Here is a 26,081-nt window from a genome sequence, read left to right as displayed (position 1 = left end):
TTGATCCGCGCGAGATTCGTTACATGATCTACGGTGGTCAGCTGAGCGGTGCAGCAGCACATGTGTTTGCTCGCGTAAAAACGAGAGCCTCGATATTCGATTGGCGATATAAGTCAAAAAAAAAAAAAAAAAAAGATCGAACTTACACACACGTGTGTTGCGTTGTGTGGGCGCAGCTACATTAGGTGGTATTGTTTCGATTATGCTAATTCCCTATATGTATATACCTACAGAAGCAGCAGCAGCTGGAACACCCGCCCCCGTAACGCTGCTGTCTAATACGTAAGAAATTTTATACGTAGGCTCGATCGAACTTTTTTTTTCTTTTATTTTATATATTAAGCAGCAACGTGAAATATGGACGGATCAATTTTTGCGCGCGCGCGCGCCACGAGGCTTTTTTTTTTATTTTGAGTAAATCACGCGGCAAGAAGAAGAAACCCTTCGACCGTATTTAGGGCCCCGGAGCGCAGCTCGTGTGTGCCATGCCGATCATCTGTTAGTGCAAGATGAGCGCGGGGCCCACCCCAAAGCGCATACGCGCACTTTTATACATGCGCGCGGCTAATTCTAAATCATCGGCGTATTAAACGAGATAAACGCTGTGCTTCACTTTTTTTTTTAAACTTTGTTTTAGTCAAAGTTGAAGATTTAATTAGCGCAGGTCGTTCCTCTCGATCGGTTATTTTTCGTCGGTAATGCTCTGTATATAATGTTCATTATCTAACGATAGTGGAAAATTTAATCAAAATTTGGTATATCTGAGTCATAACGATCGTAAATCAGGTGATTAAAAATAGTCACAACAGGAAGCATCTGGTTTTTTTGTGGAAAAAACCTATGCAACCGGAACACAAATAAAGCAAGACGTTCAAAATTGTATCGTCTTTATTTTCTAAACGATTTGATTGCTTTGCTAAAAATAACTTTGAAAGTTAATTTTTGTTTGTTATTATCTCGGAGGACGATCGTCGTTGCAGGTTGCAACATTTTATGCTCCTGTAAGCTCGAGGAGAGGATATTTTTTTTTTTACTATAATTTGCGAATTGTACAATTGATTTAGATTGATTTTTTGATTCCCTTAAAAATTCACTCGTGACGACGACCACCGGGTCGACGCTGATTGTGCCCGCCGCCGCCGCCGCCGCCGAGCACGACGGGAGTACGTCCCTCGCGACGCGCCTGACGCTCGGCACGACGCTCGTCGGCCACGTCCAGAGCCGAGGGACGATCGCGGCGTCTGTCGCCTTGCGGCAGCAGCTGCTGCACCGCCGGTCGTTCCTGCACGGGAACCCGTTGCTGTTCGGCCCGACCCTTGGCGCGAGCACCCGCGGAGGCCTGTCCGGCGCCGGAGTTGGCTTTCGAGTTGGACTGGGCGTCGCCCTCGACGAGGATCTCGCCGGTGATGATGCCGTTGATCTGGGTGACGACCTGAGAGCCGGAATTGGCACCCGCAGAGCCTCGACCTGCACCGGGTACGCGTCCCGCGGCGTTGGCTTGGGCGTCGGTCAGGGCGTCGTTTCTGATCTGGCCGTTGACGATGCCGTTGACCTTGGTGATGACGTTGCCGGCCGAGTTGGCATCGGCGGCACCACCCTGACCACGACCTTTACCGGTCGAGTCGCTGTCGGAGTCGGACAGACTCTGGCCCTTGACCAGCAGATTGCCCTGGATGATGCCGTTTACGTTGGTCTCCACCAGGGACTTGGAGTTGGCCCCGGATCGGCCGGCCCCGGCGGCTTTGGAGTTGGACTGGCCGCGACCGTCGACCTCCACGTCGCCCTCGAACACACCGACGATGTTCGTCAGCACCTTCGAGTCCGAGTTGGCCCCGGATTGGCCATCCTGGACTGTTGATAAATTTTACTTATAATAAATAAATCTGCCGACTGCGAGTGGAATTTTTTTTTTTTATTTTTTTTTTTTTTTTACTTGCCTGGTACCGCGTAAGCGCCGCAGCAGATCAGCGCCGCGAGCACGAGGAGCGTCGTCGAATTTTTCCGATTTGCCATCGCGACACCGAGCGAAAACATACAAACGAGTGAGCTGTCATCCTACCTGGCTCGAGCTTTTATATCAAACACACGCGATGCTAATTGTCGAAGTGTCTGTTTGTGCACTTGCGCTTTTAAAGCAATATTTTCAGAGCGCTTGTAAAACTTTTTTTTTTTCTGCTCTTTTTTTACAAGTCCGAAAGTTGGGATGTTTGAAATTAAAATATTATCGCAACGATCATGTTAAAAAAAAAAAAAAGAAATTCAATTTATCCTATATACGGTGAGAATTATGCATCTCTCCGAAGAATATCGCGAAATTGCATCATTCTGTCTGCGGATTGGAAAATATAATCTCTCTGGGTAATTATCGTTACGTTAACCGATCAGAGACATGTCAATTCGAGCTTCGGTAAAAGGATTTGATAAAGACGTCGCGCGTATATAAAGTTTATTTCCTGTTTGAAAAGCTGCGAGCATTGATTAAAGCGATCGAGTTTTTATAATCGTCGCTTGTGTTATTTGTTCAAGTGAAAGCTCATTGTTTTATGTTAGAAGTCGATAATTACATTCTGGGACTCTCGACTTTTCTTTGCTAAACCGATGTATAATGATCAATCGAATCGAAGAAAAAGTCATCGTGAGTCTTGCGCGTATCATAACTAACATAATACAAATGATAACGTGCATCAAATGTCAAAAAGTTAAAGATTATACTTCGAATAACAGTTTTTATCGAAATTTTTTCGAAAATCCCCAAAATAATCTATAATTAGTAGTAGCAAACATAGTATACATTTTGATGTTTTAAGGTATAATTCTGTTTATTAAACATTTTCATAATTCATTTATATAATGTGTGCCTTAATGATGATGGACTTGTGCGAATCACAAAAATGTGCTGCATAAAAAGTCTCAATATTCGTTTAGCTCGTACAGCAACTTGAAAATATTGGTATAAGATAGTTATTACGAAATTTTTCAAGAATATTCGTGATATAGTACAGTTGATTTAGTCATTCAATACTCTGACAGCCCTGCCATTTTAGCTATAATTATATAGAATTTCATTTCGTTTTCTTTTTTTGTTTCAAAATATCTAATTAATTGTGTAAGAATGTTCACAGTTGCAAAAAACTAAAGTAAAACATTATTCTCCATTATTATTTATACGTCTATAAATATATTTTTACATGCATACATTGTAAAATTATAAAGTACTATTGAACAGACAAAAGTTTTAATACAATACAAAAATACGAATTCATTCGCTCATTCAAAAATTCATCACTCATCACTTTCATGCTTGTTTATGTATTCGAATTCAACTTTTTCTTGACTTTATAAATTTTTGTATATTTATCTGCTTTGTTTTGTTCTACCTTGTAGATTATTTAGTCAATAGAAGTATGATACCTAAAGTTGCAAAACTGCAGATATTGAGTTCATTAAACTGAGTCTTTGTTAGTTCTGCAGTTCTCTTGGATCATTTTTTAGCTGTAAGTGCATTGGATAACCAATCCATGGCTTGATCCAGTCCTTCACCACGTTTTGCAGAGGTTTTAAAAATTTGAAACGTACGATTTTTCAAAGCATCTAAACCAAGGGCTTGATGAACTTCCGCTACTGACAAACAGCCTGGCATGTCTTGCTTATTGGCCAGAACCACTAAAATAGCATTTTGTAGCTCATCTTCCTGAAATATCATTTAATGCATGTTCAAAAATTCCTGTTCACTCGAGGCATGTAATTAAGCCATTTATTTTCCTTTGATATCAAAATTGTGAATTACTGAATTATTATTAATAATTTATCCTTACCCTTAACATGTACAATAATTCATCTTTAGATATTCCTATCCTGTCTTTGTCAGCTGAATCAACAACATAGATTATTGCATCGGTATTAGAATAATAACATCTCCAATAAGGTCTGCAAAGGAAAATAAAGTTTGAGTGAGTAAAATATAATATTTACAATAATTGATAATTCTATATCATGGTAAACAATTTATTCAAACTCATATTTAATATGATTTATTTGTCAGTGATTGAAGGGGCATACTGCAATACTCATGTGTCATATTGAAGCACATACACTTATTACATAAAACTTGTATGCTTATTAAGCTATAAATTTCAATCATTTATTTTGATATTTTCTATCAAATACTTAATGGCACATTTATATTTAACTAATACCTAAATTAGCAACTAAAAAATATCTAAATATTATTTACCTTATACTTGTTTGACCACCTAAATCCCACACTTGAAATTTTAAATTTTTGTAAGTCACCTGTTCGACGTTGAAGCCTATTGTGGGAATGGTAGTAACAACTTCTCCAACTTGCAATCTTTTAAATATTAGATAAAATTATTATTCAATATGTTTTTAATTGATAATATTTACAAAAATACAATCAATATGAAATACCTGTACAGTATAGTAGTTTTGCCTGCTCCGTCTAAACCTAATATAAGGATTCTCATCTCTCGACTGCCAATAAGGCTACGAAAGTAACTCATTATTCCACCTAAAAGTTCAACATAAACACAAGTACATTAAACAATTCTATTAAAAAACTGTGTAAATATTTAAATTTAACCTACCCATGTCAATGACTTTTTACTTCACAGCATGAAATGGTAATCAGTCAAATGCTTGTAGTCTCCCTCTAGGTTAAAAAATGTATACACACTCTATGATTTATCACTATTTTAATTTTAAATCGGTATAAAAATTGAACAAACTATCGTTATAAAAGAAATTATGCTTACAGAGTACAAAAACTTTGTTAACACACGCGACACAGGTGGGATTAAAAGATGTGTGTATATATACGTGTCGCTTGTCAGCTGGTACGCGATTTACTTAGTACATTGCTCTTGCCTCATAGATGCATGTTGATAAGCTCGAAACGTCGCTGATGCTCGAAAAGCAATTAAAAAAGTAAAAACGTAAGTGTCCGAGTGGTGATCGATGCACACGAATTGGTCATAAAAATGTTCACGAAGAAATCAACAATTCATTTTATCGGGCGCATTAATCGGATTTGCACAATGCGTGCACATGCGATTGGCGAAATTGCAGAGTTACTGTCCCGCTGTATTTTGCAGACGAACATACGGCCGTACGAACACATCTTCTAATGAATTTTTACCTATTGAGAAAATGTTGATGAAAAATTCCTGAATTCCAGGCCTATAATTGTTTTTATGAGAAACATTTTTTTTCATTCAAGTTTGTTGTCAAATTTTAAGATGAAATTTGTAATTTATTATGCGACGAAAAATGCAAATCCTCATCAATTTTTGAATAATTATTCAAGTATTCTCTTAAATTTCAGAAAAAAATATTAAAACTAATTGTTTGCAAGTAAATTTCAAAAACTAGTTCAAAATTAAAGTCGCTCCACGGGTAATGTAACGTCACGTTGTCATGTTTCATAGGCGGCCGGCTTCGTCGATTGTGCCGCGGCAGCACTGCCTTATGCTGGGATCTTGCAGGCTCGTAGAGTGTCCACGCACGAAGCCTGTTAAAATAGAACACGAGGGTTTACGCCCGTAATTTTGTTTATTGTTTACGAAAATCATAACAACGGGTATCAAAATGCAAGGACCCGCCGTATGCATGGACTGTTCCACCGAGGATCAGGTAAGATTCGGCTCTGTCAAGTTTTAGTTGTCACCTCTCGCGACTGCTCTAGCTGGCTTATCGAGCATATAGGTTATAAAAAGCCAGATGTCGATGCGATTGATACAAAAAATATATATAATTTACGATATAATTTTAGGCTCAAGAGCTGAGAGTTTATTTCAAAAGCCTTGGGGCTGAGATCAGTGAAGAGAAATCACCAAAAGGAATCGAAGATGATTTACACAAGATCATTGGTGTATGCGATGCTTGCTTCAAGGAAGGCAATGAACCTGAAATCGAATCTATCCTTAGTGATATCGTGTCTATAATGATCCTTGTTCCAACTGAACGCGCTGAGAACATTGTATTGGCTTTTTGCGACAAGTTGACGAAAGCCACCGGTCACAAATTGGGCCTTGTTTGCCTCAAAGCGTGAGTATTCTCAATAACAGCTGACATGTGGATGATTTCCATTATATTATTGTGAATGAAAAATTGGATTGTCCATTTTTATTTATTATTTAGTTTGTGGCTGCTTTTCCAATCATTACCTGAAGACTCCTCCATGAGGTATCACGTCTACTACCACTTGGTTCAAATCGCCAGGAATGTTGATCAAGTTAAAGCAGTATACAATGGTGTTGACCAATTGAAACAACAATTTGCCACATGCCCACCAGCTAACGAACAAATGCAAAAACTTTTACGTTTGTTGCATGAAGTTCTCTTAGGATGCAAGCAAGGGTATGTATTTTTACAAAATAATTGATTCTAATATTTATTGCTTTATTTATTCACACACTTATTCTAATTTCAAATTTTAAATTATAGAGAACAAGCTGCTGCTGTAATGGTTGAGTTATTAGGAACTTACACTTCAGAAAATGCTTCAGCTGCTAGAGAAGATGCTCAACGCTGCATTTTGTCAGCTTTGGCTGATCCTAACACCTTCCTTTTAGACCCACTCTTGGCTCTGAAACCAGTGAGATTTTTAGAAGGAGAGCTCATTCATGATCTTCTCCTTATTTTTGTTCAAGAAAAACTTCCAGCTTATTTGAAATTCCACAAAGACCACAAAGAATTCGTAGAGAGCAATCTTGGTCTGAACCATGAACAAAATATGAAGAAAATGAGGTTGTTGACTTTCATGCAGCTTGCTGAAACTAATCCAGAAATGTCATTTGAAACTGTTCAAAACGAGCTTCAAATTGAAGAGGACAAAGTTGAAAGCTTTATTATTGATGGTAAGTTGTTATTACAAACAAAATTAATTCAAGATTAAAACCCTTATAAACGCTTATTCATTATTATGATGATTAAGTAACTAATTTAAAAAATTTAAGGGAATAGAAAATGTATTAGTACTGGCTTGAAGAAACTATTTTCTTGAAGTTATCGTAATATACTACACCTTCAAATAATAATTATTTTGATACTTGATTAATTTGAATAATAGATCAATACATGAGTAAAAAATAACTAAACTTGACTTTATTATTCTAGTTTTGAAAACAAAACTCGTAAGAGCCCGCATGGACCAAGCTGGCAGGAAAGTGTTGGTCTCCAGCACAATGCATCGTACATTTGGAAGACCACAATGGTTGCAGCTGAGAGATTTACTTGCTGCGTGGAAAGCCAACCTTAGTGGTGTGCAAGATGGCATGAAGAGTGTAGCATCTGCTCAAATGGAACTTGCTGCTAAAAGTAAAGCACCAATTGTTCACTGACACACGAAAAAATTTCGCTAAGCTTGAAAAATGAAATCATCTCTGGAAAGATTAGCAAGAGGACATAAAAACGTCCTCCTCCTATTTTTAGGTATATATGTTAATTAAAATGTATGTATTGTATCTAAGAAATCAAGTATCCAATACAAGCACAAATAAATGCTGTTTCATATAGATAAAAAGAATTTCATAATTTATACCATTCTAACATTATCAAAAATATAATAAAAAATATAATGATGGGTAAAAAAAAGTATAACGCTTGATTACTTGTTTTTTGACAGAGAAAAATTAATAAACTATTTGAAAAATAGTTTAAAATAATCTCGTCAATTTTTATTCAATTGTTTTCTCATGTTATGAGCATTCATTACATATTTTGGCATGAAAACTGTAGTTACATCGTTGTTTCTCTTCTTTATATGTTTCACTTTTTCCATTGAAATAACTTTACAAGTTTATAAGCATTACTGCCATGAGTATTCAAAGTCAGTCACGATTTTTCAAATTATTTTTTGAATAAATCCATTTATTTGTTTAACTTATACGCCCTTTTCTGCTTCCAGTTGGCGTAAGCACAAGCTCGATTTCTATATTAAAATTTATCAATTTGAACAAAAAAAGATTTGGAAATCTTTCTAAATGGTCATTAAGCTTACTTGCATCGAAATTTTTTTCGATTAGAAAACCAAAGTTGTTCAAAATGTAGGACAACATATTCAAATATTTGATATGCATTTTCTAACTTTAATAATGAAAGAATTTAATAAAACTTGTTATCAACGACTATAGAAAATATATGTATTTCAGAAATTCATTTGCAAAAATGAGTCAAAAATCTCTCATCATTATCAAGAATATACAATATGCCAAAAATAATTTTTTTTCATAAATTTCATTTAGACGACGCTAATATAAAACAATCAAAGTTGCATTAATTAAATGTGTCACCTGTAAGTATGTAGAGATGATTGGATTTAACATAATACAAGTTCGTCAAATTACAGTAATGATTTCTAATATTACAGATCCAATTGCTTTTGACTTGCTACATTTTTTGTTATATATTTATATACTGTAAAAAATTCAGCTCAGTTTCATTTTTATAAGTGAGAATGTCAATGACTTAAATATTGCAACAACGGTCGATATAAACATACTAAAAAACGGTGGGTTTTAATCATGTCATTATATTGAGAGCCTATAATTTCTAATTTACAATGAAAAAAATAAAAATCTATTCTGCTCTTCAGAATTACAAGCAAGTTTTAAAAAAACAATTAAAACAACTTATTTCTCAGTTATTAATGTTTGACGTTAAAGTATTAGAAAAATTCAAGGAAATGTTTCTTCAGGCGTAAAAGAACTACCTGAATAAATTTAACATTTGATGCCACATATGTGATTACTGACTGAATGCTGCTACCATCTCAAAATTATTAAAAAGTATAAATAATAGCTACTGACTTCAATGTCATTATCAATAAAAAAAGAAAGTTATAATCACATGGGTTAGCGTTTCCAATTCATGAAACGCTGTTAATAGTCCTCACTTATTTCTTCAAGTCAAATCTGCGTTGAAAATCGAGGACGTGGTAAATCGCCAAAGACTGTATCACCATGTACACTTTTGGCTAGAGCTTTTATAGATGCTTGTATACTACTAGGATCCATAGAATTCACTGATATCTAAAAATAAACATATTTAGGTAAATGATCAAACATTTATCAAAAAAATGAAAAGGTCAACTAAGCAATATCATACTTGTTCTTCATCGTCATCATGCCTATCGAAACGCTGACCGAAAGCATGAAAGGTAGGCACAGTTACAGGCAATGATTTAGCTATCGCTGGATGATCGCTCCTGTGATGTCTAGTTAATGTAATAACTTCAGTAGCTGAATCTAAACATATCAAAAATATATCATTGTTTGCCTGTTGTATGAAAAATCAATTTGTTCAAAAGCATTTAAATACCTTCAGCATCTGATTCAATTTCTAAAGCTTGCAAAGGCCTGATGGGCATATTGTCAATACCTTCAAGTTCAAATAAGAATTCGTCATCGAAGTTGCTTCTTGTTTCATTGTTTCCATTCTAAAAGACACATCATAGTTCAATATTTTTTTTCAAAAGTCCTGAATAATGGTCAATATATTAATATTTACAAGTGAATGGATTTCTTTCACTGCTTTATTTGATGATTGATGACGGGCAGCATTTTTTGAATTCAAGCGTACTACTGTAGTATCTACATCATCTTTGGGAGCAGTTTTATTTGAAATGTTTTCTGCAGTTGCTGGAGGAGTAGCAAAATTAGACGAATTCTTCGAATTTTGATGTTGATCACATATTATCCTACAAGAAATTATTTTTTATATTGATAAGCAATGCTTGTATGCAAAAATATTTGAAATCAAGAAATTAAAAGCACCTTGTGAGCACATTATGTTCTTTATGTACACGTTCTCTGAACTCTTCTAAAATATTATATTGTTCTTTTGTAAAATCACGAATTTTTTTATCTATTGTTCTCACTTGATGTTGGATAGCTTCTTCTAATTGCTGTTCTAATCCAGTAAGAGCAAATCTTAAATTATTTGAAAGTTGGGATACTGAAAAATTTTCAACAATTTTTACAAGTGAAATCTTTATAACAGCAATCTACAAATGAAAACTTGTAATATTCATACCAGAAAATTTTGTTGGTGTTTCCAAAGGATCAAACATATCATCAGTGACTTTTATAACTATTCTAAAAGCTAGACTATAGTTTGGACTAGCTTTTAATTTCTTGATTTCATCTTCGGAGGTCTGAAAAATTAGTAATTATTAATAAAAAAGCAGAAGCTACTAGCTATTTCCATATACAATCATTATAAAACTATTCAAATCAAATATTACAAATAACGAAACAAATGTAAATTGATTATTCAATGACTGTTAAATATTCATTAACTCACAATTAGTTCAGAGCTCATCAAAACCATAGCAGCTCCAAATTCTCCATGAACTGCATGAGTTTTCATATCACAATTGTAACAACGATAGATAGCCCATGGCCCAACATGTCGAGTTTCAACAAGGCCAGGCTGTTCTTTAACAACATTTTCCAATTCCTTTGTAGTAACGAGCTTCTGTAAAATAGAAAATTCATTGGCATTATTAAAAGATATAATCAGACATATGTAAAATTGAATGATTTGAATTATTTTATAACTCAAATGATTGATACTAACATTTTTGAAAAATGAGTCGTCACATACATCAGCATTCAGCTCCATCTCATCAATATTGACATGATGCAGCTCATTGGTTTTAGTTGTGATGGATACATTCAAACATTTGCATGTAATATACATTTTAAGTATTTTTCATTAATCTTCAAATTGAAGATATCAAATGAAATTTTTATATTGATAAATTATTGATCTGTTCTTCTTCGTCTGATATTATTTTTCCTATGAGCTCAATGACATTTTCTCAAATTGTTTACAGCTCTGCACCAATACCTAAAAAAAGAAATATTATATGAATCACAATGAAGAGTAATAAAACTCATGTATTATTATTTCAAGTATAAGTGAAAAAAAGTTTGATTTCTTGAAGTACTAGTGTAAGGAATTGAACAATCATAGATTTGTATCATTTTTACGAAAAAAATACGCAAAAAAGACGAATTTATAATGAAAAGTGAATCCAAATAGCGACAACGATTGGTGGAAAACATCAGTCATAAAAATTGTCAGTGTAAATATGCATTAAACATTTACGTGATTTGCAAAAGCGTTCGTCAGTTGAAAAATAATAAATAAGCCGAATGATAAGTGCTCCGAAATCAGTAAACAGCAGTATACGATCGAATTTCGTTTTTTAAACAAAGCCAACAGCGAGCGAGTCAACAATCCAAAATATGGAGTCCAAACGAGTAACGCGAGACTATCGTTAACGCGTTTAACGGGGGTGTAACGATACACAATTACAAAAATTCGAAGATGTTATTTGCCGACTCTCATGATAGGTAATAGAAGAAGTATATATAAAGAATATAAAATTGTCCGAATGTTTGAAAACTCACGTACACACGCGTGCACATTGCAGAGAACACAGACACGCACACAGACAGGCGGACGCACATAAGTGACCCTTCGAAGTTTCTGAATTATTTGCGATAAGAGCACACGACCAACAACCCAAACACACAAACTTTATCGACGAACGGAGAGCAATTTCGAGCAATATAACGCGTCTAACGTATATAAACGCGTGTCTATATAATATATAAAACGTACTTATATGTGTGCGGTATCAAGGACAAATCGAAAGTATAGACACACAAAGAAAAGAGAGACATTTACACGGCTCATAGAGAGGCACACGATCGTATAGACGTGTGCAGTGTTATAGCGAGTACTGCTGCTCGAAAAGGGCATAAAAATCGCCGTCACTCCGATTAAACGTAAACAAATTACGTAGTCGTTTTCGCGGAGGAGCAGCAGCAGCAGCGGTAGCAGCAAGTATAAAGCTGCTACTCGACAAATTAATGAGGCAATTTATGCGATCGTACGTACGTGCATTTTTATATATACCCGCAGAGACAGAGACAGAGAGAGAACCGAATTCAAGTGCCCAGCGGTATAGCAGCGTTGGAAGTAAACAGGACACGGTGTATAATATTTAGGGCTTCTCTCGCTCGTATATACACGTATAGGAAGTATGCGGAATGAAGGGTATTTTAAACCTTTGTATCGTATGTATCGTACACTGTACACGCGGGGCTGCACTGCACTACTGACAGAGTCGACACACAGCTGCACGTATACGTATCGAAATATTATCGCCGACGCACAGAATTCCGCAACAACAACAACGACAAAAAAAAACCAGAAAAGACGCAGAAATAATCGCTCGAAAGGCAATAATAACTTTGCAGTACCTTCGGTTTTAACACACAAGAGAGACGGACAGACACACACGGCACATCAGCAGTAGCATATATATACACACACAGGCTCTATACAATGTTCGCGATATACAGTACAAAGAAGAAAGAGAGCTGTACTGCTGCTACTGCTGCTGGCTGGCGAACTTAGTCGCGCTGTGGCGGTGTGCTGCTGCTATATACTGCACTGCGCGCGTGTGCGAATATATATATCGCTCGAATGTGTGCGTGTGCGAGAGTATAAGGAAAGCGACGACCAGCGATGCACACACGCGTGTCTCTCTGTGCGGTAACTTTAAACGCGGAGCTGCTGCTGCTGCTCGCAACACACGAATACAGAGTGTAGGTTTATATTTAATTAACGATTTATATATATACGTACTGCTGCTGCTGCTGTTGCGGCGCTTGTACTACCACTACTACTGCTTAAAATCGGTGATCGGACGTTACTATACGCGCACATTAGCACGACGGCGATATATCGATAATAATTATAAAATACGTATCACCGTGTAATAACACATCGCGCGACAAGAGCCCGGAGCAGAACTAAGCGCAGAGAGGAGAGAAGAAATACTACGAGGGACCAACACAGTTCGGAGTCAGCAGCGGCGGCGACTCGGAGCAGACCATTATGCCTCGCGCGAATATATACCACTATACTACTACTATATTACGTGCAGATAGCAACGTCGCACGATTCGACTCGGAGTAGATGTGTGTCTGTGCGTGTGCGCGACTTATGATATGTATTCTTCGTGCCCCCGCGTGTTTCGACTTATAGATATAGGCGCACTTGCACCGCAGACCACGCGGCGCGGCTTGCTTCGTTATTTTTTACTTTAATTGATTATAATTGATCGCCGAGCCGAGTAATTGTAATAACGAGTTTGGTTGTATTCTACCCCCGTTCGATAAATCGGTAAAGTACACAAGAAGCTGCTGCAGATTCATCCGACATATAGTATTTATATTTAAATATGCCGTAATGGATTGCGATAAAGATCCACGCGTACACACACACGTGCCAATGCTGTCTTACATACGTAGATATACACGAGAATCGCGCGGGCGCGCACATATCCCTATTGTTTCGCACTTGGCAAAGTAAAAGTAATCATCCATTATATAGCGGTAGAATATAAACATTACGTTATAAGTTGGATTCGACGTAAGCGAGAGCCAACTACTCCGCATTTGTACGCTTTTAAACATTCGCATTTTAGCGTATAAACAAACTTAGAGACTTAACTCGACACACGTCTCTCCTCCTCCTCCTCGTGGATCGCCATCTAGTAGTTTATATAGGAGAGAAAGTAAAAGTTCTCTTCTCGACTTATCGCCTTATTCAGTTTGTATAGTAGTTTTTTTTTTTTCGCTACTATATGCTTCGTAATGTGTGCCGTGCAGCACGTAGATACGTTACAAACGCGCGTATTATATATAAGTAGCGAAACGACAGGCAGAGATCCCATGTGCCAAAAGCACATGATCGCGGGGAGATTGACAGGCCTACACGCAGCGGTTCGCGTCTCTATATTTTTTTTCTCTATCTACTCTCATCCGCGTCCGTCCGCGTCTCGATCGCGTTAATCGCGTTATAATATGAATTTTTTTGTTTTTTTTTACGAGTGACAAAAAATAGATATGCACCATTCACATAGTTGCGCAAAAATACGACGATATAGGATGTCTCGTAGAGCGAGCGGCTCTTTTCGGCTTACGATTTCAATTCGATGATTAATTACCCGACGCGTAATTAATAATTTCTTGACGCGACAGCGAGTTTTTCCGTTTGCCAATGAGAACTAATTCGAGTCGTTGGATAGCGAAGATTAAAAAAAAAAAATTTCCTACGATATTTTTTATGTATCGAGAGCGGAGTATAGTTTTTCCAAAACGAAATATGGCAATTTTTAATATCATCGGTCAAATCGTTCGATTTCGATTGTTACTCCGCGACGATCGATTTTTTAAAAGTAATCTTATCGCGCGCGTCCAGTGTCACTCGAGATTAAATCGCTTTTTCGGGACAAATCTCATCGTCGTCGGATCGTATACGAAAAATAGTATTTGCAGCGCGTTGCACCACGATTTATTCGCCGAATTTACGTAGACTTGCACTATCGAATCGGTATATCAAACGAATACGTATAAATTTAACCAAAATTCAAGCGAACAACGTAATCGAGAAAAAAATTGAATTTTTTTTTTCGTAAATTCCATTCGTTAAGTGTCGTATTATAAAAAAATTAGCCTCGGCGATATCTTAACGACCGCCGATATCTTCTAATTATCGTTCAAATTACACATTGTATTAATCATTAATTAAATTAGATTCGTTCGTTAATTTGCCCGTATATAGTAAGTGACTTTTACAATACGACAATTAGATGTTGTATTACATTATAGATAAAATTCCGCTCTGTCGCAGAGTCTCGCGCACGTGTGTGAAACATGCGTTAATAAAGTGATCGATATTTACATAACTAGCAAACATATTATATACATGTAATGATTCGTAGACTGCGTGAACATTTCGTGATGAAAAGGTGCTGGAAGCGCGAAGATATACCGGTACCATCGTCACTCTTGCATCATGAAAAAAAAAGTCAAGTTCGGGTAATCGCGATTTTCGATAAGAATTCACAGAGGTGTAAAAGAATGACGGCCCTAAGAAACACAAGAGAGTCTCGGTGTGTAATATGGTGCGACTTTCGAACCGTAAATGTTTTTCGTCCCCGCTGTACTGCTGTTCAAGTTACCGCGTGTTACGTATAATACAGTTTCGCGGAACATCAGGTCAGGTTGTCCGTAAAAAGGCCCAGTCGCGCGTAACGAGAAAATCTCGAGAAGACGCGCTGCTGCTCATAGACTCATCCTCCCAACATTTTTCATCATTTTTATTTACATACAAAACGCGATCCTCTTTGTAGATAATCTGACTAACGAGTACGAATAAATTGCGTGTGTGTCTCTCCAAAAAAAAAGAAGTGGAGGAGGCAGCAGGTATGTCCGTGTCTGTGTCACGCGAAGCTCGCGCAATTGTCAATGAAATTTCAACGGATAAAGAGTTACTATACTTATATCTATGCGAGCACATTCGCGCTATTAAAACTACTACTACGAGTTATAAATCAAAACATTCGACACCCGACGATGAAGCGCGCGTATATGCTGCGGTGGTGGAAACGGATAAAGAGCGCCTATTATTTTTAGATACGCTTTTCTTTATTATTATTGCTTAAAACGCAGCGCAGCGCATATATATACGAGGAGGCGACCGGTCGAAGTTTATAACCGTCGCGTTTTAGCGCGATGTGCACGTTTCCGCGCGATGATGAATTTTCAACTAACACACACACACACATGCCGGTTTGTTGTCGTTGGTAAAACGTTCGAAAAAAAAAAATTAACCGGTAGAAATTTACAATCTCTGGCGTTTTTTTTTTATTTTTTTATTTTTACGCTCCGAAACAATGTGACAATAATACTACACTATACACACTCGATAAGATATAATAGGCGTGCTGCAGGCTTTAAAGAGCCGTTGGCGGGCGCGCGGAGGGAGCGCCGAGCTTTATTGTTTTTGAACGTTTTAAAATAAAATGAATATAATTGTATCGTAAATACAGAAGACACGTTCTCTCTCTCTCTCTCGTTCTGCCTATATGTACAGAGATATATTTCGAACGCCCGCACGTTTACTATATAAAGAAAAATAAAATAACCGAGTTTTCGTCGCGCAAAAATGTGTTTGTGTGTGTATATTACGCGAGAGAGTAATACACCCTATAGACCGCTGGCTGCATGCGCGGCTTATAATGGAAAAAAACCACACGGCCGACGAGAGCCGGCCCCCGAGACGTCTCCTTCTCTCTTTCTCTCTCGCTCGCGCCTCGTGCACTTTGAAACCCAACTCTCTTGCGTTGCGTTGTGTTGTGTTGTGTGTGCAACATTCGAGAGAGAGAGAGAGAGAGAGAGAGAGGCAAGTAGCGTGCTGCAGCACAGCCGGCGCACGACGACGACGAAAACAACAAAAAAAAAAAAAAAAAAAAAAAAAAAAAAAAAAAAAAAAAAAAAAAGAAAGAATGAAAGAAAGAAAAGAAAAAAAAAACACACACGGGGCACAGAGTGTCGTCGATGAACGGAGCAACATTTATCACGTTATTTTACACAAAATTGTATTTTAGCGAGCGTGAAAAATCGTCGATATCATGCACTTACCTTCGATAATTAGTTGCGATCGGGGGAGAGAGAAAGAGAGTTAAAAACGATCCGTGTACGTATCAGCTGTGTGTGGACACTGTACTGAACACAAGGCAACTGCGCGACTGTATGTTGACTAAAAAACTGGCAAGTCCCAGAGAGACGACGACGACAATGATGATGAAAAAAGTGAAAAAGCTTGCGAGCCTCGGCGAATTTACCGGCTTATATAGGCCTATGTATACTATTACTGCCACTAGTATAAAGTATAATATAGCTCGAGCCTCTCGAAGAAAGAACGGGCGACTGAACTGCCTGTCTTCGATGAGTGCGGCTCTCGGCGGCCCGCGGAATAGCGACGACGGAATAGAGCTCGTGTGTATACACACAAACGCACACATACACACGTGTATAGATATATGCGAAGTGACTGCGCGAGCGAGAAAGAGAGAGAGAGAGAGAGAGAGAAAAAATGCCGGAGAAAACAAACAGCACGACGACTTCGGTCTCGGGGGCTTGTGCTTACATACACACACGCGTATATATATTTCGCGCGTTCGTGTGTACGTGTATTTCGCGATATTCGCCGGCTATTATAACTCGCCGATGCTCCGAGCTCCGAGCTCCGTCCACGAACGGACCGAGCTAACGAACAAGTGTGCGTGCGCGCGCGTGTGTCTGTTGTGCATATGTGCGCGAATATTTCGCGAGAGTCGCGCGACTCTCTTTTTTTCGTGTATACATCACACTCTCGCGTGACTTCGGCACGAGCGCAAAAACTGACAAATACATACAGACAACAACCGGCTAGACGCGAATTATACAATTGTCGTGCGTTGTACCACGCGTAAACGTATACGTACACACTTGTCGGCGATTTTCATCGCTGAGTCATCATCGAGAGCGTCGATATATATTCACGTTATTTTGTTCGTACGCATGTTATTATTTAATACCCGCGAGAGCTATCGCGTGCATTTGAAAGCTGATGTTGACAACGAAGCGCGAGGTTCTCACAACGACGTAAATTTACCTTGGATATAGTATACAGCGGCTCGCGTCGCGATAAGAAAATGCTGACGAAACGACAAGCGGTTCTTGTGCCAAGCTGGCTGCTCCGGTTTCGAATTCACCCGCGCCGCGGAATATCGCCGCGTTTCGTGGGATAGCAGACGACGACTCTGAAAATTGAATACGTGACTGGGAGCAAGTGCCGATGGCGCGAGCTAGCTATCCGGCATCAATGGGGCTTCTCCGGTTTGACACCTATATTGTCATTTCTTCTGTACCACCTACGAATCAACTATACGGTCTATGAAATGCTCATCGCATCGATCATCGAGTCCTTCGACTCGCTGCATCGTTCTGGAAAGCTCCACGCGCTCAATTCGTAATTCAGTCGTTTTCGCGCCCGAGCTAGTTGGTAGCGCGCCCCCTACACAACCTGTCAATCAACTAATACGAATGCACTTCCTTCGGATAATATACAATGATGCGCGCGTGCATTTACCACCTACCTACGGTCTATACAGACTGCGAAACACGCCGCGATGCAAACTCGCGGGCGACAGCTGCAACACACAACTGCACACGCACAGAATACGATGCCGTACATATTGGGTATAATTCACCTGCGCCGCGCGCGACGACTACCGCCTCGGCTGCATTCAGCTGCACGACGACGGCTGTACGACGGTGCAGCAGCAGCAGCAGCAGCAGCAGCAGCAGTTGCATAGGATCGAGTACGATAACGCGAAAGTGCACATCCGTCGTTGATCATCGTAGATAAATAATTAATACGCATAGTTCGATCGCCCGGCCAGTCGTTCTCTCGACCATATAGGTGCACTGCAATCCGTGATCAAGCTGACGCGTTCGAGCGACACTGCTGCCGTCACGGCGTCGCAGCAGCATCAACAACGCGCCGCTGCCGCCGCTGCCAAGAAGAGGAAGAAATCAAAAGCATCAGCTGCAGCAGCAGCAGCAGCGGCGGTAGCAGCCGTTTCAGATACTACAACAACGGACGCCGCCGCGTCGTCCGCGTTCACCGCCACTACTACTACTAGCAAACGTAACCGTAAACAAAAAGCGCCACCGCAGCCGCAGCCGCACGCGGCCTCCAGCTCGACGCCGAGTACTACTACTACTACCAGTAGTAGCAATAATAAGCGAGCCAAGATCGACGCCGAAGAATCAACGTCGGCAGCCATCGTCGCCAAGAACATAAGCAAGAACATAAGCAGCCCCACGAGTTCGTCGTCGACCAACGACCCTGCTACAACCGTTACTACTGCTACTTCTCGGCCGCAGCAGCAACAGCAGCAGCAGCAGCAGCAGCATCAGGTCGTCGTCGCAGCTCATGCTGCTGCCCATGCTCGAGTCTCGTTCTCCGCCGCATCTTCTCGACGCAGACGCAGGAGGATGCGTGGTCCGGGCGCGACGCCCAAGGGCAAGAGCAAGAGCAGCAAGAACAAGAGGAAGGGACGCAAGCTGCCCGAGTCGCCGGCCACGAGTCCGCTCCAGTCCCCGGAGAGCACTCCGCAGCAGCAGCAGAACGCCAAGTACGCGCTGGTAAGTTTGTGTTGACACTCCCACGTACACGCCGCGTCGTGCTCGTGCTGTGCTCGATTCGGGCCGAGCCGAGAGCCGCTCGCTCGTCACCTGTTGATATTTCAACCTCTCCGACTTTTGGTCTCTCTGAGTGGCTTGGAATTAGGTTAGGTTTTTTTTTTTTTGAGGTGTTTGACACAAGTTAGTTGTGTACTTTTTATCGAGTTTCAGTGAGTGTTTGTTATTTTCGTTATATCATAGTGTTTTCGAAATTCGTCGTTGTGAATGTTACCGTTATATTGTGGACACAGTGATAAATAGTTATGAATGCATTTTAAAAGTGAATTCTGTTACAGGTGACACCTTGGCACGAAGATCCCAACAAACCCTACAAATTACTATTTACTGACAGTATTCTTATCATAACACAAGATGAGTACGATTCTCATGAAAAAGTCACACCTCACAAAAACAGCGGATCGGCAGTTGACAAAGATAAAGAAGACAAAGCTATTTTAAGTTCATTACCTAAAGCTGTATCCAAAGAATTAGACGATTATGAAATTCAACTCGGCGTGGCTGATCCGCTTCCCAATTCCTATGTACGATTTATGGAACGCAGTGGAGAAGAATTGGACAGTACGTATGCTCGTGATATTCAAATCAAAACAAAACGCTAAGCTTCTCTTTACTTATTATAATTTTACTATCGTAGATGAAGTAGAGTATGACTTGGACGAAGAGGACGCAGCCTTTCTAGCTATTGTCAATGAACGTCGATCAGCCGCAGGCCTCTCACCCAATCTTGATCCGGACACTTTTGAATTGTTGATGGATCGATTAGAAAAAGAATCCTACTTTCAACAACAAACAAATGCTGGCGTCGCTGCTCTCTCGACAGCTCCAGACGAAGATGCAGTGTGTTGTATTTGTATGGATGGTGAATGTCAAAACAGCAATGCCATTCTATTTTGCGATATGTGTAATTTGGCAGTACATCAAGATTGCTACGGTGTGCCATACATTCCAGAGGGACAGTGGCTCTGTCGCCGCTGTCTCCAAAGTCCTTCTCGGGCTGTTGATTGTGCCCTCTGTCCCAATAGAGGTATTTGAAAAATTTTCTTTCAAGACTTTATAAGAACTTTCATAAGGATTTTTAAAGAACCAATAATTTAATTCCAAAATTTTTCAGGCGGTGCTTTCAAGCAGACCGACAAACCGGCGACCTGGGCGCACGTCGTCTGTGCCCTCTGGATCCCGGAGGTGCGCTTCGCGAACACGGTCTTTCTCGAGCCCATCGATAGTATCGACTGTATTCCGCAGGCCCGTTGGCGGCTGACCTGCAGCGTGTGCAAGCAGCGCAACGTCGGCGCTTGCATCCAGTGCCACAAGAGCAACTGCTACTCGGCCTTCCACGTCACCTGCGCCCAGCAGGCCGGACTGTGCATGAGGATGCGCACGGTGCAGCCCGCCAACGGCGAGCCCATGCTGGTCCAGAAGACGGCCTACTGCGAGGCGCACACGCCGCCCGACTACAAGCCCAGCACGAATCCCACGGACGCGAGGCGACGGGCCATCGCCAACAAGAAGACGACCTGCGCCCCGGTGATATCGATTCCGACCATTCCGCCCGAGAAGATCAAAGAAATCGCCAGGTGAGTAGTCGAAAATAATTATTTATTTGCTTACGTACATTTACAGTTATACATTACACTTGATGCACATTTTCCATTTGTACACTCGACTTACCCAAATTTATCTAAAGACATTTCAGCAACAAATCTGTGAACGAGCATTTTATATTTCACTCGATTGACATTTTCCATTCGTACACTAGACTTACCCAAATTTATCTAAAAACATTTCAACAACAAATCTGTGAACAAGCAATTTACATTTATAACGCGACACAAGGATTTGCTGTGAACAATTGTTGATTTCTCATTGTAAAAGTGCGTGAAAAAAAAGAAATCGATCCCAAAAGATTCGTCGTCGTCGTCGTCGTGGTTTAACACGAGTCTTTTATGAAGCTCAGACACATGGGCTGCTCGTTGCAGTGCGTCAAATTGAACATATCCCAGGTGGTGAAGTGCGGCATTATCTTGTACATCACCACGTCCAGCGGCAGCCTGTGCCTCACGATCTGCATCAAGATCCTCGTGGCGGCGCTCATCAAGTCGTGCCTCAGCAGCAGTCGCCGAATCCTCAGCTGGATGGGCTTGGCGTAGATGGGGAACGTCCGCTCGATCATGCTCCGCTGCTGCTCGGTGTTCCTCAGCGCCCTCAACAGATCCTCGTTGTGCACGTAGCCCAGCCTGCGGGCGAAGTCGCGCGTCAGCAGATCGAAGAACGTGACGCTGCCGTAGAACTGTCGACCCCGCATGAGCTCGAGCTCGAGGCCGCAGCGCCGATAGAAGTCCCGGAAGGGCGGCTTGTTCTCGATCATGGCCAGGTCCTTGGCCAGGGGCGGCGTACCCAGACCGTCCAGTCGGGCGATCTCGCGCAGTATCGCATCGAGGATCCTGCGGCCCTCGGCGGGCAGTCCGCGCATCCGGCAGAGCTCGTAGACGCCCGAGGCGAGCCTCAGCACCGTGAGCGGCTGCGGTCGCGAGTTCACGTCGGCGTCGTGGTCGATGATCAAGCCGAGCACCTGCTCGTCCAGCTCCGTGGGTATCTCCACGCCGTTCTCCATGCGATCGAAGTAGACCCGCAACAGGTCGAGGCCGTGCTGGTCACGGAGATTGACCTCGGCCCCGAGGCCGATCAGCAGCTTCACGAGTCGAGGCTTGCCGCTGGCCAGGCATCTGTGCAGCAGCAGCTGCTTGTCGCAGGCCTGATTCAGCCCATCGTTGACGCTGGCGATCTCGCAGAACAGCAGGTGGTCCATGGCCTCGGCTGGTGTCCTATCCGGCCGAGTCATCGCGTGCCTCTCCGGGTCCTGACAGTCAAGGTCGTCGTCCTCGCCGCTTCTCAAACTGGCGCCGCTCTCCAGCAGAAACCAGACGAGCTCCTCGCTCGCCGCCCGGAACAGCGCGTAGTGCAGAGGGGTGAGTCGGCGCGCGTTGCGCTCGTTCACCCGCGCCCCGTTCCACACCAGGATCTTGGCGATCTCGAGGCTGCCCAGGGCCGCGGCCACGTGCAGCGGCGTGTCGCCGTCCAACTTGCTGCGGCCGTTCGGGTCCTCGCAGTGGCGCAGCAGATGCTTGACCTGCTCGAGCTTGCCCTTGCGCACCGCGGCGTGCAGAGTCGGTAGCTGTTCTTTGCCAGCAGAGTCGCCGGAGGAGCCGAGTATCGAGCCGAGCTGGTCCCACAGCATCATCGAGGCGTGACTCTGATTCCAAGACATCATCTCGGCAATTTTGTTTTTACAAACTCGTGCTGCTGCTGTTGTTGTGGCGCATCCTGTAAAAACGTATACACACCAGACTACGTTACGAAAAGTCGACTGCGATTGATCGGAAAATTGAGCGATCGAAACGTCGATCGACGTTTGAACGATTTTCGATCATAATGCGTGCGTGTGAATCCGCCACGGCGCACACACAACACCACCACTGCGAACCACAGACAGGACGCCTCGCGATTCGAGAAAATTACTACTCTCCGTACTTTTCTGCAGCTTATCTGACAGCTACTACTGCTGCCTCGTAGTGTTTGTGTGCATTCGAGTGTGTGTGTTACAAGTTGCATACAAAACAACAACCGAGCGCATGCGTCGTGGTACGTCGCGATTCTTTTTCAGGCGCGCGCGCGATGCAACTCCACCACGTGCTGTTAGGTGCATTTCACAATGACGAACTTTGCGCGATAACTTCGCACTACTTTACGCGTAGAATTATGAAAATTAATCGCTTGATTTGTCGTGTAATACACGAGATTCGTAATCGATGCTCGATCGCGACCGTCCCGCAATCGGTCGAGTACGGTTCCATAATCGCAACCACTATATGTATGTAATCTCGAAGATATATCATTGCAGCGCGCGCCTCAATGCGTCCTTGGCTTTAGCCCTGAGATATCGTACATACGCGCGTAATAGAATCACAAGAATCAATGTCAACGTCGACGCCACTATATACTATTATATAGAGCTCCTCTATCGCCGCGTTTTTCGCGTGGCATGGTAAAAGCTCGAGAACGAAAACTCGCAGATCGTGCATTAATTTATTGTAAAATTACGAATCGTGAAAAATACGTGAACTCGAATGTACAATACGGTGAAAATACTCAATGCTGGTTATGAGATTTTTTGAACTATTTCACCGAAATAAAATAAGAAATTAGCTTTTACTTCGCGTTGTCTTATGGGAAATGTTTCTCGATGAATGCTAAAGTGATCCCCGCTCACCCGGAAATAGTGACGATATGCAGGTGATGCACGGGTCACGAATGATTATTTACCTCTTGGTACTTTAATTTCGAAAAGATGTCCACCCACACGAACGATCGGTGTTTCAAATATTATATATATACACGGCAAAACTTTCAATGCATCAAACCAGAGAGTAACGACGAGGTAGACTGTTGTGCCGTCTCCGTAATTCGCTGCACAATAGCGCGCACACGTATATAGCTCGAGTGCAACTGCTGCGTCTGCGAAAATATATAAATGTACCAACGTATATAGATGTGTGAAATATTATGACGCGACTAGAAACCGCGTTGGATACGGTCGCGCGCGGCCGGTTTCGCGACCGGCACTAGCGAATCGCATTAGCATTTTGTATATATGATAACGTCGTGGATAAAAAAAAATTTTTTTTCGCGCGAGTAAAATACGAAAATAATAATCCATTTTTTTTTTTGGTCAACAGTTTAGCCGACGGCATTCCGAAGAAGAATCAGCTGATACAGCGCCTCATAGCCTACTGGACGCTGAAGCGGCAGTATCGTAACGGCGTGCCGCTGCTGCGTCGGCTGCAGAGCGCCCACCTGCAGCCGAGGCCGCCCACCTCGCTCAGCTGCTCGTCGCCCTCGCCCGGCGACAGCGAGAATCGCGACGAGATCTACAGCCAGCTCAAGTACTGGCAGTGTCTGCGCCAGGATCTCGAGCGCGCACGTCTGCTCTGCGAACTGGTGCGCAAGCGGGAGAAGCTCAAGCTGGAGCTCATCAAAGTGTGAGTATCATCGTTGACACGCCGTTAGGGTTTTTGTGTGCCCGTTTTGTTTTCTCTCCGATTACGATTACGATTCGTGCGTGCGTCTTTCAGAAAGGAAAAGTACACGTGGTTGGAGCTGAGACCTCTGGACAGTATTCTCAAGCTGTTGCTCGAGTACTTGAAGATGCGCGACTTGCAGGATATCTTCGGGCAACCGGTCAACGTCGAAGAAGTGCCCGATTATTTGGACATCGTCAAGGAGCCCATGGATTTCTCAACGATGGAGGTATTTTTAGACTTTTCAAATTATTTACCACTGTTTTCTCATTCGCACCGCATCTCTGACCCCATTTCTTTCTTCCAGTCTAAAATAGATCACAACCAGTACAAAACCATCGAGGACTTCGAGGCGGACTTCAATCTCATGATCTCGAACTGTCTGGCTTACAATCGCAAGGAGACCGTGTTTTATCGCGCGGGAGTGAAGCTGCGCGACGCGGGGGGGCCGATAATCAATCAAGGCAAGAAGGATTACAGCACCCTGACGAATTCGTCCGTCCTGGCCGAATTGTACAAGTACAAGCAGGACTCGGACTCGGAGCGTGTCAAGGACGAAAAGTCCAACAACGCGGAAACCGAGCCCGAGCTCAATGGCGACGATCAGTCGTCGTCGTCCCCGGTATCGAAACGAAGAAAAACAGATAAGAGCGGCAGAACGCGTCATAACTCGGAATCTGTATTAAGGTACGAATTAAGCAAACAAAATTACGCGTATTCTCTGTGCAAAATAGTTGCTTAGAGCTTTCATCGATGCAATGTTATTTGATTTTTATTGTATACTTTTATTTCAGTGGCAATGAAAAGGATACGTCATTATCGAATTCGAAGCAAAACGCTAATGTATCCAATTCATCGGTCAATTCGACTCGTAGCACAAGCGGCGTCAATCGTCGCACAGCGGTACTCTTCACGCGTAAAGCTAAAGCCAGACAAAGCAGAAATAGTCAATTGCAGCATCGAGCTAGTCCCAGTAATCCGAGCAACGATAAAAAAGAAAGCGACAGTTTCTCGGTTTATAGGTACGTTCAGAAACTTTTGCGAACTGATTTGATTCAATTTAAACAAAATAAAACCAAATTTTTTCATAAAACTAAGTATGACAAAGTCGATAAAAGAAATGAATACTTTTCAGGAGTGGCGGTGGCAGTGACAGTGACGGAGCGGACGCAGAGAGAGAAATGTCTTCTTCTTCTTCTAGCTGCAGTAGCTGCTCCACGAGCCGTTCGTCTAGTCCAGAACCCGATGAAGATAGATCAGACACAAATTATGATCAAGAAGCTAGTTCACCCAGGTCGAAGTCAAATAATCACGATGACGACTATGATGGTGAATTATCTGACGATCAAGAATATCCTAAGATGGAAATCGATGATGATGGCACTCTCACTCCGCTGCAGTTGGTTTGGGCAAAATGCCGAGGTTATCCTTGGTATCCAGCTCTCATTATTGACCCCAAAACTCCCAAAGGCACCATATACAAAGGCGTGCCCATTCCGTCACCTCCTGACGATGTTTTGGCTTTGGCCAATAACTACAAAGACCAAATCTATCTAGTTTTATTCTTTGATACAAAACGAACATGGTGAGTTGAACTAATAATTTTCTACTTATTTTTAATGTCGACAGATTAATAATTTAAATAACTTGTTTTTTTTCTAAGGCAATGGTTACCTGGAGAAAAATTGGAGCCCCTCGGAGTATCTCAAGAGCTCGACAATGGTAAATTGATTGAATCGCGAAAACAATCAGACCGAAAAGCTGTGAAAAAAGCGTACCAAGACGCACTGAATCACCAAAAACAAACGCGTAATTCATCGACGGATGCAACGGCGAGCGATTAAATAATTGATTAGTCTCTTTC

The 26,081-nt window shown here is 41.6% G+C and overlaps 5 protein-coding genes across 9 annotated transcripts; 2 read left to right on the top strand and 3 right to left on the bottom strand.

Annotated features, from left to right (window-relative positions):
• Positions 1 to 2,800: 2,800 nt before the first annotated feature.
• Positions 2,801 to 5,100, bottom strand: LOC106654655 (ADP-ribosylation factor-like protein 1). Of its 2 annotated transcripts, none has more exons than XM_014374616.2 (6): positions 4,776 to 5,100; positions 4,608 to 4,697; positions 4,432 to 4,531; positions 4,235 to 4,351; positions 3,816 to 3,927; positions 2,801 to 3,691 (listed from the first exon to the last, which is right to left on the bottom strand). In XM_014374616.2, the coding sequence occupies exons 2-6, from the start codon at positions 4,609 to 4,611 to the stop codon at positions 3,482 to 3,484; spliced, it is 543 nt and encodes a 180-aa protein (XP_014230102.1). In that variant the 5' UTR covers positions 4,612 to 4,697; positions 4,776 to 5,100; the 3' UTR covers positions 2,801 to 3,481. The 2 variants fall into 2 exon arrangements, with proteins under 2 accessions (XP_014230102.1, XP_014230101.1); XM_014374615.2 differs by having other exon boundaries at positions 4,608 to 4,672.
• A 386-nt stretch (positions 5,101 to 5,486) lies between these two features.
• LOC106654715 (eukaryotic translation initiation factor 3 subunit M) lies at positions 5,487 to 7,549 on the top strand. The gene is made up of 5 exons (XM_014374713.2): positions 5,487 to 5,652; positions 5,792 to 6,066; positions 6,160 to 6,378; positions 6,466 to 6,878; positions 7,138 to 7,549. Exons 1-5 carry the CDS (start codon positions 5,608 to 5,610, stop codon positions 7,359 to 7,361), a joined length of 1,176 nt encoding a protein of 391 aa, XP_014230199.1. The 5' UTR covers positions 5,487 to 5,607; the 3' UTR covers positions 7,362 to 7,549.
• Positions 7,550 to 7,792: 243 nt separating this feature from the next.
• On the bottom strand, positions 7,793 to 16,858 carry LOC106654634. Of its 4 annotated transcripts, none has more exons than XM_014374589.2 (9): positions 16,530 to 16,858; positions 10,600 to 10,872; positions 10,324 to 10,497; positions 10,054 to 10,174; positions 9,795 to 9,975; positions 9,529 to 9,718; positions 9,340 to 9,457; positions 9,127 to 9,266; positions 7,793 to 9,050 (listed from the first exon to the last, which is right to left on the bottom strand). In XM_014374589.2, exons 2-9 carry the CDS (start codon positions 10,720 to 10,722, stop codon positions 8,928 to 8,930), a joined length of 1,170 nt encoding a protein of 389 aa, XP_014230075.1. In that variant the 5' UTR covers positions 10,723 to 10,872; positions 16,530 to 16,858; the 3' UTR covers positions 7,793 to 8,927. The 4 variants fall into 4 exon arrangements, with proteins under 4 accessions (XP_014230075.1, XP_014230077.1, XP_014230076.1 ...); XM_014374591.2 differs by lacking the exon at positions 16,530 to 16,858 and adding an exon at positions 12,685 to 12,885; XM_014374590.2 differs by lacking the exon at positions 16,530 to 16,858 and adding an exon at positions 12,297 to 12,608.
• Positions 16,859 to 18,338: 1,480 nt separating this feature from the next.
• LOC106654954 (peregrin) lies at positions 18,339 to 26,069 on the top strand. The gene is made up of 10 exons (XM_014375119.2): positions 18,339 to 19,082; positions 19,418 to 19,700; positions 19,777 to 20,166; positions 20,254 to 20,716; positions 23,876 to 24,178; positions 24,272 to 24,446; positions 24,525 to 24,904; positions 25,012 to 25,239; positions 25,353 to 25,802; positions 25,881 to 26,069. The coding sequence occupies exons 1-10, from the start codon at positions 18,933 to 18,935 to the stop codon at positions 26,059 to 26,061; spliced, it is 3,003 nt and encodes a 1,000-aa protein (XP_014230605.1). The 5' UTR covers positions 18,339 to 18,932; the 3' UTR covers positions 26,062 to 26,069.
• On the bottom strand, positions 20,722 to 23,771 carry LOC106654956. The gene is made up of 2 exons (XM_014375120.2): positions 23,463 to 23,771; positions 20,722 to 22,463 (listed from the first exon to the last, which is right to left on the bottom strand). Exon 2 carries the CDS (start codon positions 22,408 to 22,410, stop codon positions 21,070 to 21,072), a length of 1,341 nt encoding a protein of 446 aa, XP_014230606.1. The 5' UTR covers positions 22,411 to 22,463; positions 23,463 to 23,771; the 3' UTR covers positions 20,722 to 21,069.
• Positions 26,070 to 26,081: the final 12 nt, after the last annotated feature.

Source organism: Trichogramma pretiosum, unplaced genomic scaffold, assembly GCF_000599845.2.
Source record: "Trichogramma pretiosum strain Unisexual culture from Peru unplaced genomic scaffold, Tpre_2.0 scaffold23, whole genome shotgun sequence".
NCBI lineage: Eukaryota > Metazoa > Arthropoda > Insecta > Hymenoptera > Trichogrammatidae > Trichogramma > Trichogramma pretiosum.
This window is presented reverse-complemented; position numbering and strand designations above follow the sequence as displayed.